The sequence below is a fragment of the Taurulus bubalis genome (genome assembly GCF_910589615.1).
Source record: "Taurulus bubalis genome assembly, chromosome: 3".
NCBI classification, from domain to species: domain Eukaryota; kingdom Metazoa; phylum Chordata; class Actinopteri; order Perciformes; family Cottidae; genus Taurulus; species Taurulus bubalis.
Window position 1 is genome coordinate 12,717,529 of NC_136591.1, and position 13,718 is coordinate 12,731,246.

A 13,718-nucleotide genomic window follows, 5' to 3' on the forward strand; every position below is an offset into this window, starting at 1 on the left:
ACACCAGGGATGTGGATCTGATCCCTGTTCTAACTACTCTACTCTAATAATAGCTATTGTAATGTTAGGACTATGTTCTTACCCCAAATTCCTGTTATTTAAAGTCACATTACAGCACATAGTCTGGACCGAGGTTGGTCCAATCTATGTGCTGCTTACAGACCATTCATCTACATGACCCAGGTCAGATCCATGGGGCATTATCATAATCATTGTTTTTCCTTCACCCCATCCCACTCTCTCTCTATGAATATTGCTGTCTGACACAGTGTCTTTCTTTTATTGCATTGTACAATTGGGAAGCTCCAATTGGAAGTTTGGGATCTTAAAATTCTACACATAGTGACTTTAATTTTGTTCCTGGAAACGTAATGGTATTGGTTATCGGTATAGACCGAAGTAAACCAGTCATAAGTAGTACCAAGACTTCAGTCAGATGACACCTGCATTAAATCCTTTTTGTACCCAGATCTATAAAACATTTCTGTATGTGTAGTTTTGCTCGCAGCCAATCGCTGCAAGCGTTCTTCGATTTACCATGTGATTGGCCCACTACCACAGCGACAACCAATGCGGTCTATGGTGTCGTCTAGGCCGTTAAAAAGTATGGCCACAGTACACACCTGTGGCATTTAACAAATATTACGCTGGTGGTGGCATTTTACGCAACTGGATGGTTCCATTCCATTCACATCGGAGGAAGTATAAGAAAAAAAAAGGTATCAAATTAAGTATTCTATTGGTATCTATATCACTCAAAGGGTACTGATATTGGTTGTCGTTTAAACGATACCCAGCACTATATCTTCCTTTAGCTGTTTACAATTCTTCCTGGAAAATAATATGACAATCAAACCCACAACCCATCAACTCAATTCTGTTAAGTTAGATTTTTAAAGCTAAACAGTTGAACATTTGAAAGCCTACTCTACCCCGAGATATAATACACAGCATGAATTCCACTATTGTTGACAGACACAACGGAGCCCATTGGGAGCGATGTCACCGCACCAAAGGACCGAGGCAGGAAACAAATGAGCGAAGGGATGAAAGGTAGAGGAGATTTTATTTTCCAAGACAAAATAGGAGGAGAGGTCAATCACAGGATGAAGAAGCATGGAAAGTGAAATAAGCAAGAGTACCACCTATTAACCACTTTAGCCCCAAACCGACTCCACCCACTTTTTCTCCCCCCTAAAATATCTCCATTGTCATAGCTCATTGACATTCCTTCACACCCGTCCCACCCCCCCTCCGCTACCTCGTCCTCCCACCCACCATCCCAACAGTGCAAACCACAGATTGGCGAGCACCAACAGGTGCACCATAGGCTTCCCAGTACAAACACATTCCGCCCTCTCGTCACTCCCAACGTGCGCGCCCAATCAGGCCGTGGTTTCACCCATGGAGCCGTGGCACCAAAGAGACGAAGGGACAGGAGAAGAGCTGAACAGTGTGAGCTGCTGAAGGTGCCGACCAGCTGTACTCCTAACTGAAGGTGTGCATGTAGCTAAGCAGTCGAAAGGTGTGTCTTTTCAGGACCTGTCCAGATTCCAGGTGAAGGACGCAGAGGGGTCAAAGTGGCGATATAGCAGAGAGCGGGGCTTCTGACTGGACACAAAAGCGTAAGATGTGATGACCGTCACGATCGGACAAATGAAGATGAGCGTGATCGTTCATGCGAGGATGAGCGTGTTCGTCATCGTATGCAGCTGCCTTTGTCTCACGCTTACCGGTAAGGACGCTTCATGGAATGCTGGCTGCGTTTGTGTGGATTTCCCTTCATCCAAGAATTTGGATGTGAGGCACTAATATCAACTTCTTTTTTACTGTAACCAAACTAATATACTGGTCCTGTGCCATTTTAAATGAGAGGTTGCACAGTGGCAGCAAAAGATGGCGCAGAAAGAAACCATTGACTTGTGGCCCTTTTGGCCCTGCACTTATTGGCTACCTACCCTCACATTCCTATATCTGTGCTAACACCTCTACCTATTTCCTGTTTGGCTGTCCAGAGGAGAATCTCTTCCACCTCCGTTTTCAAGCATACACTTTTAAATTGAAGCATTTTTGCACTCAGTATAACTACAGTCATCGAATCAAGCGTTTGACATCCTCTGCACTCCGTCAGCTCAGTTAAATTGGTATAGATTTTGTATGTGTTGATAAAATCATAATTAGAATCGATTTGGGATGACTAGTTCTTATCTGAGATCAGCTGATGGTCTTTGACTTTGACCTTTCGACCCCTCAATGGGAGTGGAAAGGAAAAGCTGTCCTTCTCCGGTTGTTGACCTCCACAGGGGTTGATGGGTATTGTTCCTGCATTTCCCTAAAGAAGAATGGAGAGAGAGAGAGAGAGAGAGAAAGAGAGAGAGCGAGAGAGAGAGAGAGAGAGAGAGAGAGAGAGAGAGAGAGAGAGAGAGAGAGATGAAATACACAGAGGGGGAATACTAATAGATGTTTAACTTGATTAGCTTGGAAATTGAAAAAAAATAACCAAGACCACCTTATTCTGGAACATATAATGAGCCATATTAACGCACCATTGTTTGTTAATCAGAGTCTATTTGTGTCCCCGATGGAGCCGGTATCCGAGACATGCCTTTGATCCCATCCCCCTGCTGCATATCAATTACATTAGCTCAGTCACCTTTGCTACCCATCGTACACCAGCACCTGCCCCGCTGACTGCTTCTACTGCGTGCCCTGTCTGTCCTTCCCTGTCTGTTCCACATGTTGTTTTGTCACGTGTGGAATGAAAGTCAGTCGGTACTGACAGCATCTTCGGAAGCGGAGTGCGAAATACTGAAAAGGTTCTGTTGCTGGAGTTCCTCTGCAAGGTGAACAGAATGGTACCGAACAACACATGTCCACATGAGAACGTGATATTATATACTGTGCTGTTTGCATGACACTATTAGAATCTGAATCAGTCCACCGATACTGAGTAGACATGAGCATCCACAGTATATTTTTAGCAGGCATCATCGGAGTTGAATCTCTACCCACTGTAGGTCTGGCTCACTGATCCATGAGAACCAACATGCTGTATTCTGGGTGTCAGTGGCATGTGCTTTGGTTGTGCTGTGCTTTGTCTCATTTCAACATGTAAAATATAACATTTACTCATAAATCATAGCGCTGCTTTTGTTCTGCTTTGATCCTCTTGCTGTTTGTGCGAGGTGTATTCTTCATCGATCGATCAAACTTTATTTGGACAGCAAGAATAAGACACATTGACACGGAAAAGATTTACACACACAAAGTAACAATATAGCAATATAGAGATGTATGATGTGAAAAGACGGGGAATTATAAAAAAGCAAATAAATACAATATTTACATAGTCAGAAACAGAGTTTCAGTCAAGGAAATAACTAAAAAAGTAACTCCAGATATCAGGATTGATCTGATTTTAAATGGTAGGCATGTTTTCTTTTCTTTTAAATCTTAGTTTCAGAGGATTTCCTGAACATAATTAAGTAACTCGGTACAAAAAAAGTCCAATAAGGGGAAAACAATTGTGAGCATTCATTGTTTGTGTGATACATTTAATGTTAATTAATTAAATAGGCCTACATAATTTCCTAAATATGATGTTTTACTGTCAAAATATGTTTTTCTGAAATTAAAACATTCACTGTTTTTAATATAATCGGTTGAATGTTATATATTTGATGAAAAAAAATCCGAATGATTTTTCACGATTCCTGAGATAAATATGCAAGAATAAATACATGGAAATAATACTAGTTCTGGTAATATTACTGATATAATGTCAACAAATTGACATGTTGGTATACCAACACACACACACACACACACACACACACACACAAATGCAAATACCTTTTTTCCATTACTTTTTTTTCGTGAGGACTTTAAAGGGGTTCAACACAATAAGAAAACTGACAGGCGGCTGGAGGCTGTGTTTCCTCCACCTTGTGCTAGACAGTTTATTTCATGCTTCTTCTATCATTATGTGTAAATTAAATTACAATGTCAAAAAGTAACATATCTTGCCTAAAAGCATGGGAAAGTCTTAACATATTTTACATTAAAAATGTCAATTTTACATCATTTGGTCAAGTTTTTTTTAGTACATTTCACACACAAAAAAGAAAAAAAAGAAAAGCTCATCCTTCTTCCCTTACTCTTATCATCTCTTTATTGCATTTGTTCAATCATCTTTTATTTCACGGGTGCTGGCGGTGGCACTCCATTCAGTCGGCATCTCTGCCCCCTCATCATGTCTGTTTCTCTGCATCGACCATTTCACCAGGAGCCTCAGAAACAGAGCGCAGGCTCCATCGAAAGCTGTTTGAGAACTACAACTTAAAAGTCAGACCGGCTCCTTACTGGGAGGAGAAGGTGATGGTTCGAGTAGGGATGACGCTCTCACAGCTCGTCAGCCTGGTAAATACAACACACACACACACACACACACACACACACACACACACACACACACACACACACACACACACACACACACACACACACACACACACACACACACACACACACACATAAGACTACACTGGGTGCATATACCAAATTAGATTCCATATAGCAGGATTGAAAGTAGCAGCACTGTTGTATACAAGCAGATATAGTGGCATCCTGACCACGTCTCCTCACGTCTCTTTCTCTCCCTCTATATATCGCCACAGAATGAGAAGAACGAAGAGATGACGACCAACGTGTTCATGAACCTGGTATGAGGATGAAAGTATTCATCTTCATCACTGAGCCTGGCTCGCCTGCTCGCATGTCGCTCTGCCCTCAAATGGATTTGTCACTTTTTATGACCACCAATCATTTCCTGCTGTATCACTCTCGTGCTCTGTCTCGCTCTTTCATTTCGGCCCCTCCTCCCTCGCTAATTTGAATTCTGGACGGCTTGGGTATGGCCATCTAGATCAGCGGGGTTTAGATGACTTACCAAAGACGGGATAAACTAGGATGTAGATGACAGAGACATCAGGGTAGTAGTAATGATTTCATTCTTGTCTGCTCCTTCGTGCCTATTATTCACTTTTCTTTTTACTCCCTCCCTCCCGTCCGTCCTTCCTTCCTTCCTCCCTTCCTTCCTTTCCAGGCATGGACAGACTACAGGTTGTCATGGAAACCAGCGGACTATGACGACATTGAGATTTTGAGGATTCCTGCGAACAAGGTGTGGCGTCCTGACATCTACCTCATAAACAAGTGAGTGTCATCCATATTGCCAACAATGCAAACATACAGCAGCAGCGTGTCTCTAGAGACGGCAATGTCAATCAAGATTGAAATATTTCAAGGACCAGTGTGCAGGATTTAGATCTATTGACAGAAATGGAACATGGCTGGCGCAATATCAGATTTTTACGACACCATTCTCGTCAAAATAATTTACGATATAGATAGAAAAGCAATATCTATTGAAAACTTTAAAAGAAAATAATGCAATCATTTCAAACTTTGTTTATTGTGTGTATTGTTTTTGTTTTCGGGGGGGGGGGGGGGGGGGAGTACTAACATGTCTAAGATATGAGCTCTGTCTCTCCCGACAGTAACGACGGTCAGTTCGACGTGGCTCTGTACGTCAACGTGCTGGTTTACAGTGACGGGACAGTCAACTGGCTTCCGCCCGCTATCTTCCGCAGCTCCTGCTCTCTAGAGGTACTGTCTCAAGGTGTATGGCAAGCGAGGGAGGCCAATGTATGGCCTGATTGTACCACTGTTAAAGATGCAATAATACCTTAGGTTTAACTTGATCTCATATTTTCATGGAACTTCATCCAGAAATATGCATATGTGAAAACTCCCCTTCAGGAAACGATGAAGCATTTGTTAATGTCCACTCCCACAGGTGTCATACTTCCCGTTTGACTGGCAGAACTGCAGCATGGTTTTCCGCTCGTACACCTACGACGCCTCTGAGGTGGAGCTGCAGTACTTTCTGGACGACGAAGGCAAAGAGATTCAGGAGATTGTTATCGATGAGAACGCTTTCACTGGTTGGTGCCTGCACTGACCTCATACGGAAGCCATTTTCCCACCCCATTTCTTTACCACCATATGAATGCATGCTTTAAATATTGTGTCTATTGTGTGTCTTTTTCTCCCCAGAAAACGGAGAGTGGGCCATCTGTCACAAACCCTCCAGAAAGAACGTTAAGGAGGACCTGTACGAGGACATCACCTTCTACCTCATCATAGAGAGGAAGCCTCTTTTCTACATCATCAACATCATCGTGCCCTGCATCCTCACCAGCGTGTTGGCTATATTTGTCTTCTACTTACCCCCTGGGGCAGGTCAGCACATCCGACATGCTCCGATACTGTAACTACACATCAGCACCAAGATGGAATGTAGGAAGGGAGACGTCTAATGTCATGACAGGAAGCATGCGTCTAGTACAGACTACTTCATGAGGCAGGGCAGCCTTTGTAGGAGTGTGTTGATGTACTATGCATTGATGTGTGGCTGGATATTAAGACGATGTTTCACTGACATAGCACAAGAAAATATAGATTCAACAAGAACCAACTAGATCGATGTTGAATAATTGCTGAATTTTATCAAACAAGCCTTTGTCAAACATTTTTAAAAACAAAGCCAATTCCTCAATTGCCACAGCGAAAGGTCTTATAAGCATATCTTAGAGTTTTCCCTTGTCAACATGAAATATAAGCCACAGAGTAATATTTGCTGCTTCTTCCTTTTGTCTGCAGGAGAGAAGATGACTCTCTCCATTTCTGTCCTCATCGCTCTGACTGTTTTCATGCTTCTGCTGGCTGACAGGGTCCCCGAGACTTCCCTCGGCATCCCAATTATTGTCAACTACGTCATGTTCACCATGGTCCTGGTCACTTTCTCTGTCATCCTTAGCGTAGTTGTCCTCAATCTGCACCACCGAACTCCCAGCACACATATCATGCCGAGCTGGGTTCGAAAGGTGAGGCGAGGTTGAACAAATTCACTGTGCACCAACCGTTGAGGAGCCTGATTTATCAGATGTATTTACTTCAAATGGGCAGGTGTTCATTCACTTCCTTCCCAAATACATCGGCATGGCGAGGCCAAACCCAGAGGAGCCTCTGTTGAAGGAGGAGTCCGGTGATGACTCGCCCATCCAGGGCTTCAACGGCAGGCAGCCTGGAGGAGAGTACTTCTTCCGAAAGATCAACCCTGAACTCGTCATACCCTGGAGGGGCCGGTAAGTCAATCAGCTGAAGCATTTTTGGTGTCTCATTGGCTACAGTGTTTTCCATGAGCTGACTAACTGGGGACAAGTTATTCTGGTCATCAAAGGAAATAAACAAAAACAAACAAAAGATAATTTTGTGCGCAACATCCTTTAAAATAATTTAGCCTAAATAAACTTTCGCTTTTTACATCATTTATCAATTCAATGACCTCTACCTGTACACGTTGATTTTTTAATACTGATTTCGTTTCGTAAAAGTATTTAAAAACCTTCTGGAAAACTTAAAAATAAGTGTTAGGTCTTTTCAAAATTAGGCTTCCCATTATGGTAACAAGTTTGATTACAGCCCGCGATGTAGATTTAAAGTGGAATAATGGTGTTCTGATTATATTGAACCTCCTGAGACCAAATCTGAAGGCCGTTGCACCAACAGAAAGACTACAGCGGCCACAAGGGTAAAACACAGACAGAGATGTAATAAAAAAAATGCATTTTGTTCAGCCTTCGTAAAAGCACGATAATAAATGTGTCACATTTATTTATCATTTCTTGTGTGCGCAAAGAAAAATTAAATCTGTTTAATAAACCACAAAGTACTGAGAATGAGCAAAGGCTCCAAAGATAAACCAAGCTCCTGGGTTGAGTTATTGGGAGACGCTAACTGCCAAAAAGGTTATAGTGCCTATATTCTTCCCTGTCAAGACTCTTAAACGCACCACTAGACCTGAAAAAAAAACCATCAGAGTCATTCATCCTGATTCAGACCCTCTTTTCCACTGCTAAGACGCTACACTAGCAGAAAGCCATTTCTATTGATGTTAATAAAATCCAGCTCGGGCATGAATCTTAATTTTAGAGTGTGCCAAAGAGTGAATGTTGTATCTGATGCCAGACAAGCTATTATAGTAAGGTACACAGTGTGCTAGACTTGGCAGAAATACAGCCATCGTCACAGCAGCACAGCCAACCTGTAAGGGCAGCAACAGTATGTGCACTTACTTCAGCATCACATTTTTAATGCAGCCACATGAAAGGTCCTCTGACAGATGGAAAAGAAGGTTTAGTGATTCAGCTGGATGACACCAAATGGATTAAACCAGTCATTCACAATTATTTATGTTTTTATAATTATTATTATTATCATGTGTTGCTACATCCTGATTTCTGAGTTCTGAACAATCTTGGACCGCCATAAGTTGGGTCACCTCTTCGGTCCGGGCTGAATAAACAAATATTCAATGTGTTGTCGTGACTGAATAATTGTGATTTTGGGAATCCTCTGACTTTACCTCGAACACCACCGCGAGGTTGAAGTGTTGGGGTTTGGAACGAAAAGCTTCAGCAATCCAATGCAGGGCTCTCAAGTGTCACGCATTGAGCGTGACTGTCACGCATTTCGGTCTTAAGTCACGCCCTCCCGCCACACATCGTATTTCTCACGCTGAAAAAAAACTCGAGGCTATTTAATGTGCCGCAGCGCACAAACATGACCTGGTCGCGCTGCCCTCACCATGGAGGAATCAAGCACGTCTCCCCCGAATCCCCTGGATTTCTGCCGCGAGGTGCCACTCATCAGCCAATCAAAAAAAAAAGAAATGGGCTACACGAATAGCCAATCAGAAAAACGTATCTGTTGTATCTTGGTGAAATGTAATGAAATGAAATGAAATGAGGAGGAGGAGGAGGAGGAGGAGGAGGAGGAGGAAGAGGAGAAGGAGGAGGAGGAGGATATGTCACTCTTGCCTGTCTTAAAAACTTGAGAGCCCTGGTTTTAATCAGTGTAGAATCACCTGAACCTTAAGAATCGTTAGGTTCGAAGAGTATTGATAAGCCCTGACATTACTGGTGTTTGTATTAGTACTTTGTAATGTTTAACATAATTAAATCTCCTCTGCTCTCTCCGTCGGGGCTGAGCTTACACACACACACACACACACAAACACACACACAAACACACACACACAACACACACACACACACACACACACACACACACACACACACAAACATAAGGCCGTGGTGGAGATTGGTGAATTGAGGATTACTTGAGTTACGACAACTTCGCTCATGTTACTGTTACTGAGATATTACACTCACGGGTAAAAAGCCCAAACTTGATCAATACATATGTTCAACGCACATGAACATGCAAACAATGGTCAAAACCTCATTCAATCGGCTCTGTCCGCAGTCTCATCCATTACATGGGCGCGGGGCTGAGCTGAAGGCTATTTAGTTGATTGCGATCTGCAACACACCACTAGATACCATTAAATCCTACACGCTGTTCCTTTAATTAAGGCTTTAATGAGCTGAGCAGAGCGTGAGTCACTACCGTCCATCGACTTGTTATCTAAAGAAAGCGAGATAAATAGAGCACTAATCACAGCCGGACATTGCTCTGTTACGGCAGCTCAGCAAAAAAAGATGTGCAAACAACTATACGTTATAACACGTATCAACAATAGCTTAAATATGTGAGAGTTTTTATTACATTTTTTACTGAAGACTACTCGTGAACATATGCCCTGGTAGACAAGCACATCCTGGTGAGATGGTCATTGTGCAAAACAAATTGCAATAATGTGTTGCTTACTGTACTGTCCCTCCAACCATGCTGACTTCACTCTGGCTAATCTGCCAGTAGGCCCTCAGCCTTGCCACCCAAGCACTGGCATCATAAACGGCTCCGCAGTCCCCTGAAGAAGGCCCTTTGCTGGGCATCTCTCATCCCGTTCCAAAGGCATCATATTCAGCCCCGGCTAAGCCCACACCCGCATCCACAGTCGCCAGCCACTAAGCCTCTGTTTAGTTTGGACATTAGGGGGTAATCCCAGCGAAAGGAGGTGGAGGCAGCGTTAGGAATAGATAAGGCTGCATGAGTGGAAGGGAAGGCCAGTGATGAGTGATCGGGGCAGAGACGGCGGTCGGGCATCCCTGGTCCATGTCGCGTCGCCGTTATCTTTATTTATCTCTCTTTGTCTTGTTATTCTGTCAGAGACCTACTGAGAAGCCAGATTTGCTTATATGTAGATTTTTAATCAGGCGTATTGAGGCTCCATGTATCTGCAGTAATGAATACAAGCCGTGGAATGTGGATGGCATGCAGCATGTAGAGCGCCACATAGCTCTGTCCTGAGCCGTGCCCCCCCCCACCCCCCACACACACACACACAAAGAGACACACTCACACACCATTCCTGCAGGAGCCCATTGGTCGCTCATTTTTATTGTCCCGCGAATCCATCTGTCTGTCACACCGTCTCCCTGGGACTCCGATAAGTCGCCCCACTTCTTCACCGACGCCTTCCCCTCTCGCCGCTGACGGAGGTTATGCACATTCATAACATCATGCACACCCCATATACACGACATACTGTGAACGTGCACTGAAGTGCCATTCCGACAGGTGCTCCGTGGTGTCGAGCCAGGCTCCTTTAGGAGGGGACACGCAGACTTCTATCTGCCGCCAATGTTTTTATATTCCGGAGAGCGTTAGCGTGTGAGCAAAGCCGACAACGAAGCAAATTGATGTACAAATGAATAATGCAAAACTGGGAGAAAGCACAGAACATGCATGTACAATTGAGGAAAGCAATGCACTCGAGACAACAAAACAAGCAACTGCACCAACAAAGAAATAAAGGCACTGAATTATTTAAGTTACTGACCGTGGTTTAAAGGCGATCTGTGTAGAGCCTGCTTTTACTGACATGTATGTTAAAAATGAGAGAGAGTTATATACTGTGCAAATCTGGTTGTTATATTCCTTGTGCAACGCATCAGCTTATCTCCCTTCTTCATTGTCTGTTACAATTTATTGTATCTGCTGCTGTATGTTCCATTTTGTGTAAAAGACGTAAGCGTAAAGTATTCTATAGCTGCAAAAACAATCATGCGACAGCAGAAACCACAGCAACCGGTCCGCTAGTTCATGATGCTGATTAAATATGTTTATGTGTTAAACATTTTTGTTTCATTTGGATCGGCGCAGTGCGGAAAAAAACAACTTAAAATACGCACACAAAAAAAGAAAAGAGACCATTGTATAAAGTAAAAAATGTAATGTTACGCTGACACCGAGGGAATGCAAAACACATCCAAGTTTTCACAAGAGGTGAGGGGTGACGGGACGACAATGGGAAGCACAGGGCAGCAGCAGGAAGTGGAATCTGTGGCAAACAATTATCACTCTATTTAAGTGTTCGCTTCAACCTGTGTGACTATAGTCAGACACGAGCGCCTGAGCCCTGTAAGAGCAGAGTATACTGCTGGGTCAAGTATGCATAAATAAACGAAGAGCGGGGGTCTTGAAGGCCACACTCACATTCTGTGTGACTCTTTATTTCCACATGAACATCTGGTTGGTTAACAAAGACTGGCATAGGGTGAGACATGTATCTTGTATTAGAATCGTTATTACTGTTGTTATTATATTTTCCCTCCTGATTTCAAGGACACGTGAAAGTAGAGATTCTTTAAATGCCTCCGATGTAATATCAAAGTTATTTATTCAGACAAAAGCATGAAGGCACTGCAAGAACGCCGCATATGAGACTCTCGCTCCTCGTGTGTTTTGCTTTGCGGAACAGCTGTGTGAGGGGAAGAATGAAGGGGTCAGAGGTCACGGCATCACATGAATGTTGACCCGGCGTTGTGTCAGCGTCACCCCTGCGTCAGTGCTGCTGCTGTCACTCAGCGTTCAGAGGAGCTGCGTGATCTTGTCGCGCACAAGGACACGTGAGGGAGCGGCCTAGTGACTCATGACACACGCAACATAGATCTGAGCTTATTGAGTGTTCGTGAGAGGTGTTGCAGCATTTTTTCCACTTCATCCTGAGGACACGCACCTTAGTGTCAGCATAGTATTCTTTTGAGCATTGTATTATTGTTAATTACAGTGGAAACATGGACACAGTAAGACAAACTATTAAATATTAAATAAAAATCAATGGATGAATAAATCGTAAAAATAATCGGAATCCAAAATAATACATGTTTTCTATTTATACTTTACAGTATACAATACAGTTTTATTTTCTTTTCTAATAATTCATTATTTATTAAAAATAAAATATCATTTGTAATTTGCACCTCCCTATATGTATATTTTGTATATGTGTATATATATATATATATATATATGTTATTTGTTTACACATAATACAATAAAATAATACAAATACAATAGGATAGATTAAAATGAAGGAGAAAAAATTATAATACAGGGAGGTAATAGAAGGAGATTTGGTGCCACAAAGTTGGCACTTACAACACAATGAAAAGCATAAGAAGTATTAATTATGAAGTTGATATTAAACTGTGGTCAGTCTACAGCTAAAGAAATATATTAAACCTTGGTTGCAGTTGTTGCTTATTATTATTATCAACATAATTATCATTACTGTTAGTATTAGCCGGAAAGCGAATGAGTGTATTTCCCAAAATGCAAAAAACTGTTCAAACTAGATTTGCCTATAGAGCATATATTGTAAATATAAAGACAGATGTGTGACGTGTTGAATCAACAGCACATGGCGCAAGTGCATAACATTTTTTTTAAAAATTGGATAGAGGTTTGAAAGACTTTCCACTACTTCCTTACTTCTGTGTTAAAAGGTGCGAGAGCACAGTTCAGCTCCAGCGGCTCCCGGACACTGACAGCTACTGTCTCATCCTCCCTCCCAACCTGAAGTCGGCCATCGCTGCGGTGACGTACATGGCGGAGCAGCTGAAGAAGCAGGACACGGACGACTCGGTGAGAGGAAATGTGCTGCTCGCTGTTCTGTCTGTCTGCAGAGTGTTCCAAACATGCCCTGACATGTCCATGTGCCATTGCATACATGCAGGACATTGCTGACTCAGTGCTTACAGTATGTGCTTTGGTGTGTGTGTGTGTGTGTGTGTGTGTGTGTGTGTGTGTGTGTGTGTGTGTGTGTGTGTGTGTGTGTGTGTGTGTGTGTGTGTGTTCTCCAGATTACAGGGGACTGGCAGTTCATCGCCCTCGTGGTGGACCGCCTCTTCCTGTGGCTGTTCGTCATCATCACCACCCTGGGCACCCTGGCCATGTTCCTGGACGCCAGTTTCAACTACACGCCCGACAACCCCTTCCCTTAGAAGACGAAGCACGTTTGGTCGCCACTTCTTCTTACTGACTTTCTATTAAAATAACCTATTCCATATTTCTGTGGCGAGCCGGTGAAATGTCCTGCGAGGCTGTGTTTGCAGATAGTAGAAGCGTGTGCACACAGCCAGCATGGGGACAGAATCCATGCATAGAGAAGGTAGATGTGGTAACACTCATTGCTTTTGCATTATGTTTTGTCTAATTTATGTGATAATTGTTTGCTTGAAATACATATTTCTCGTAAGTGACCGTTTGTGCCGTCTGTACTTTGTGGACCGGCGTCCTACGACTGCACTGAGTGAGTGTTGTGTTGGCCCGTGGCCAGCAGAGGGCAGCAGCATGATGGCCATTCAAAAGATGAGGACACTGCTGATGGAAGCAGATATGTCTTT

General features: G+C 43.0%; 1 protein-coding gene across 1 annotated transcript; it reads left to right on the top strand.

Moving 5' to 3' along the window:
- Positions 1-1,635: 1,635 nt before the first annotated feature.
- Positions 1,636-13,316, top strand: chrnb1l (cholinergic receptor, nicotinic, beta 1 (muscle) like; the record flags this gene model as incomplete). The annotated part of the gene is made up of 11 exons (XM_079215292.1): positions 1,636-1,735; positions 4,286-4,419; positions 4,677-4,721; positions 5,105-5,214; positions 5,559-5,667; positions 5,858-6,005; positions 6,118-6,303; positions 6,724-6,947; positions 7,030-7,208; positions 12,819-12,957; positions 13,176-13,316. The coding sequence occupies 11 exons, from the start codon at positions 1,636-1,638 to the stop codon at positions 13,314-13,316; spliced, it is 1,515 nt and encodes a 504-aa protein (XP_079071418.1).
- Positions 13,317-13,718: the final 402 nt, after the last annotated feature.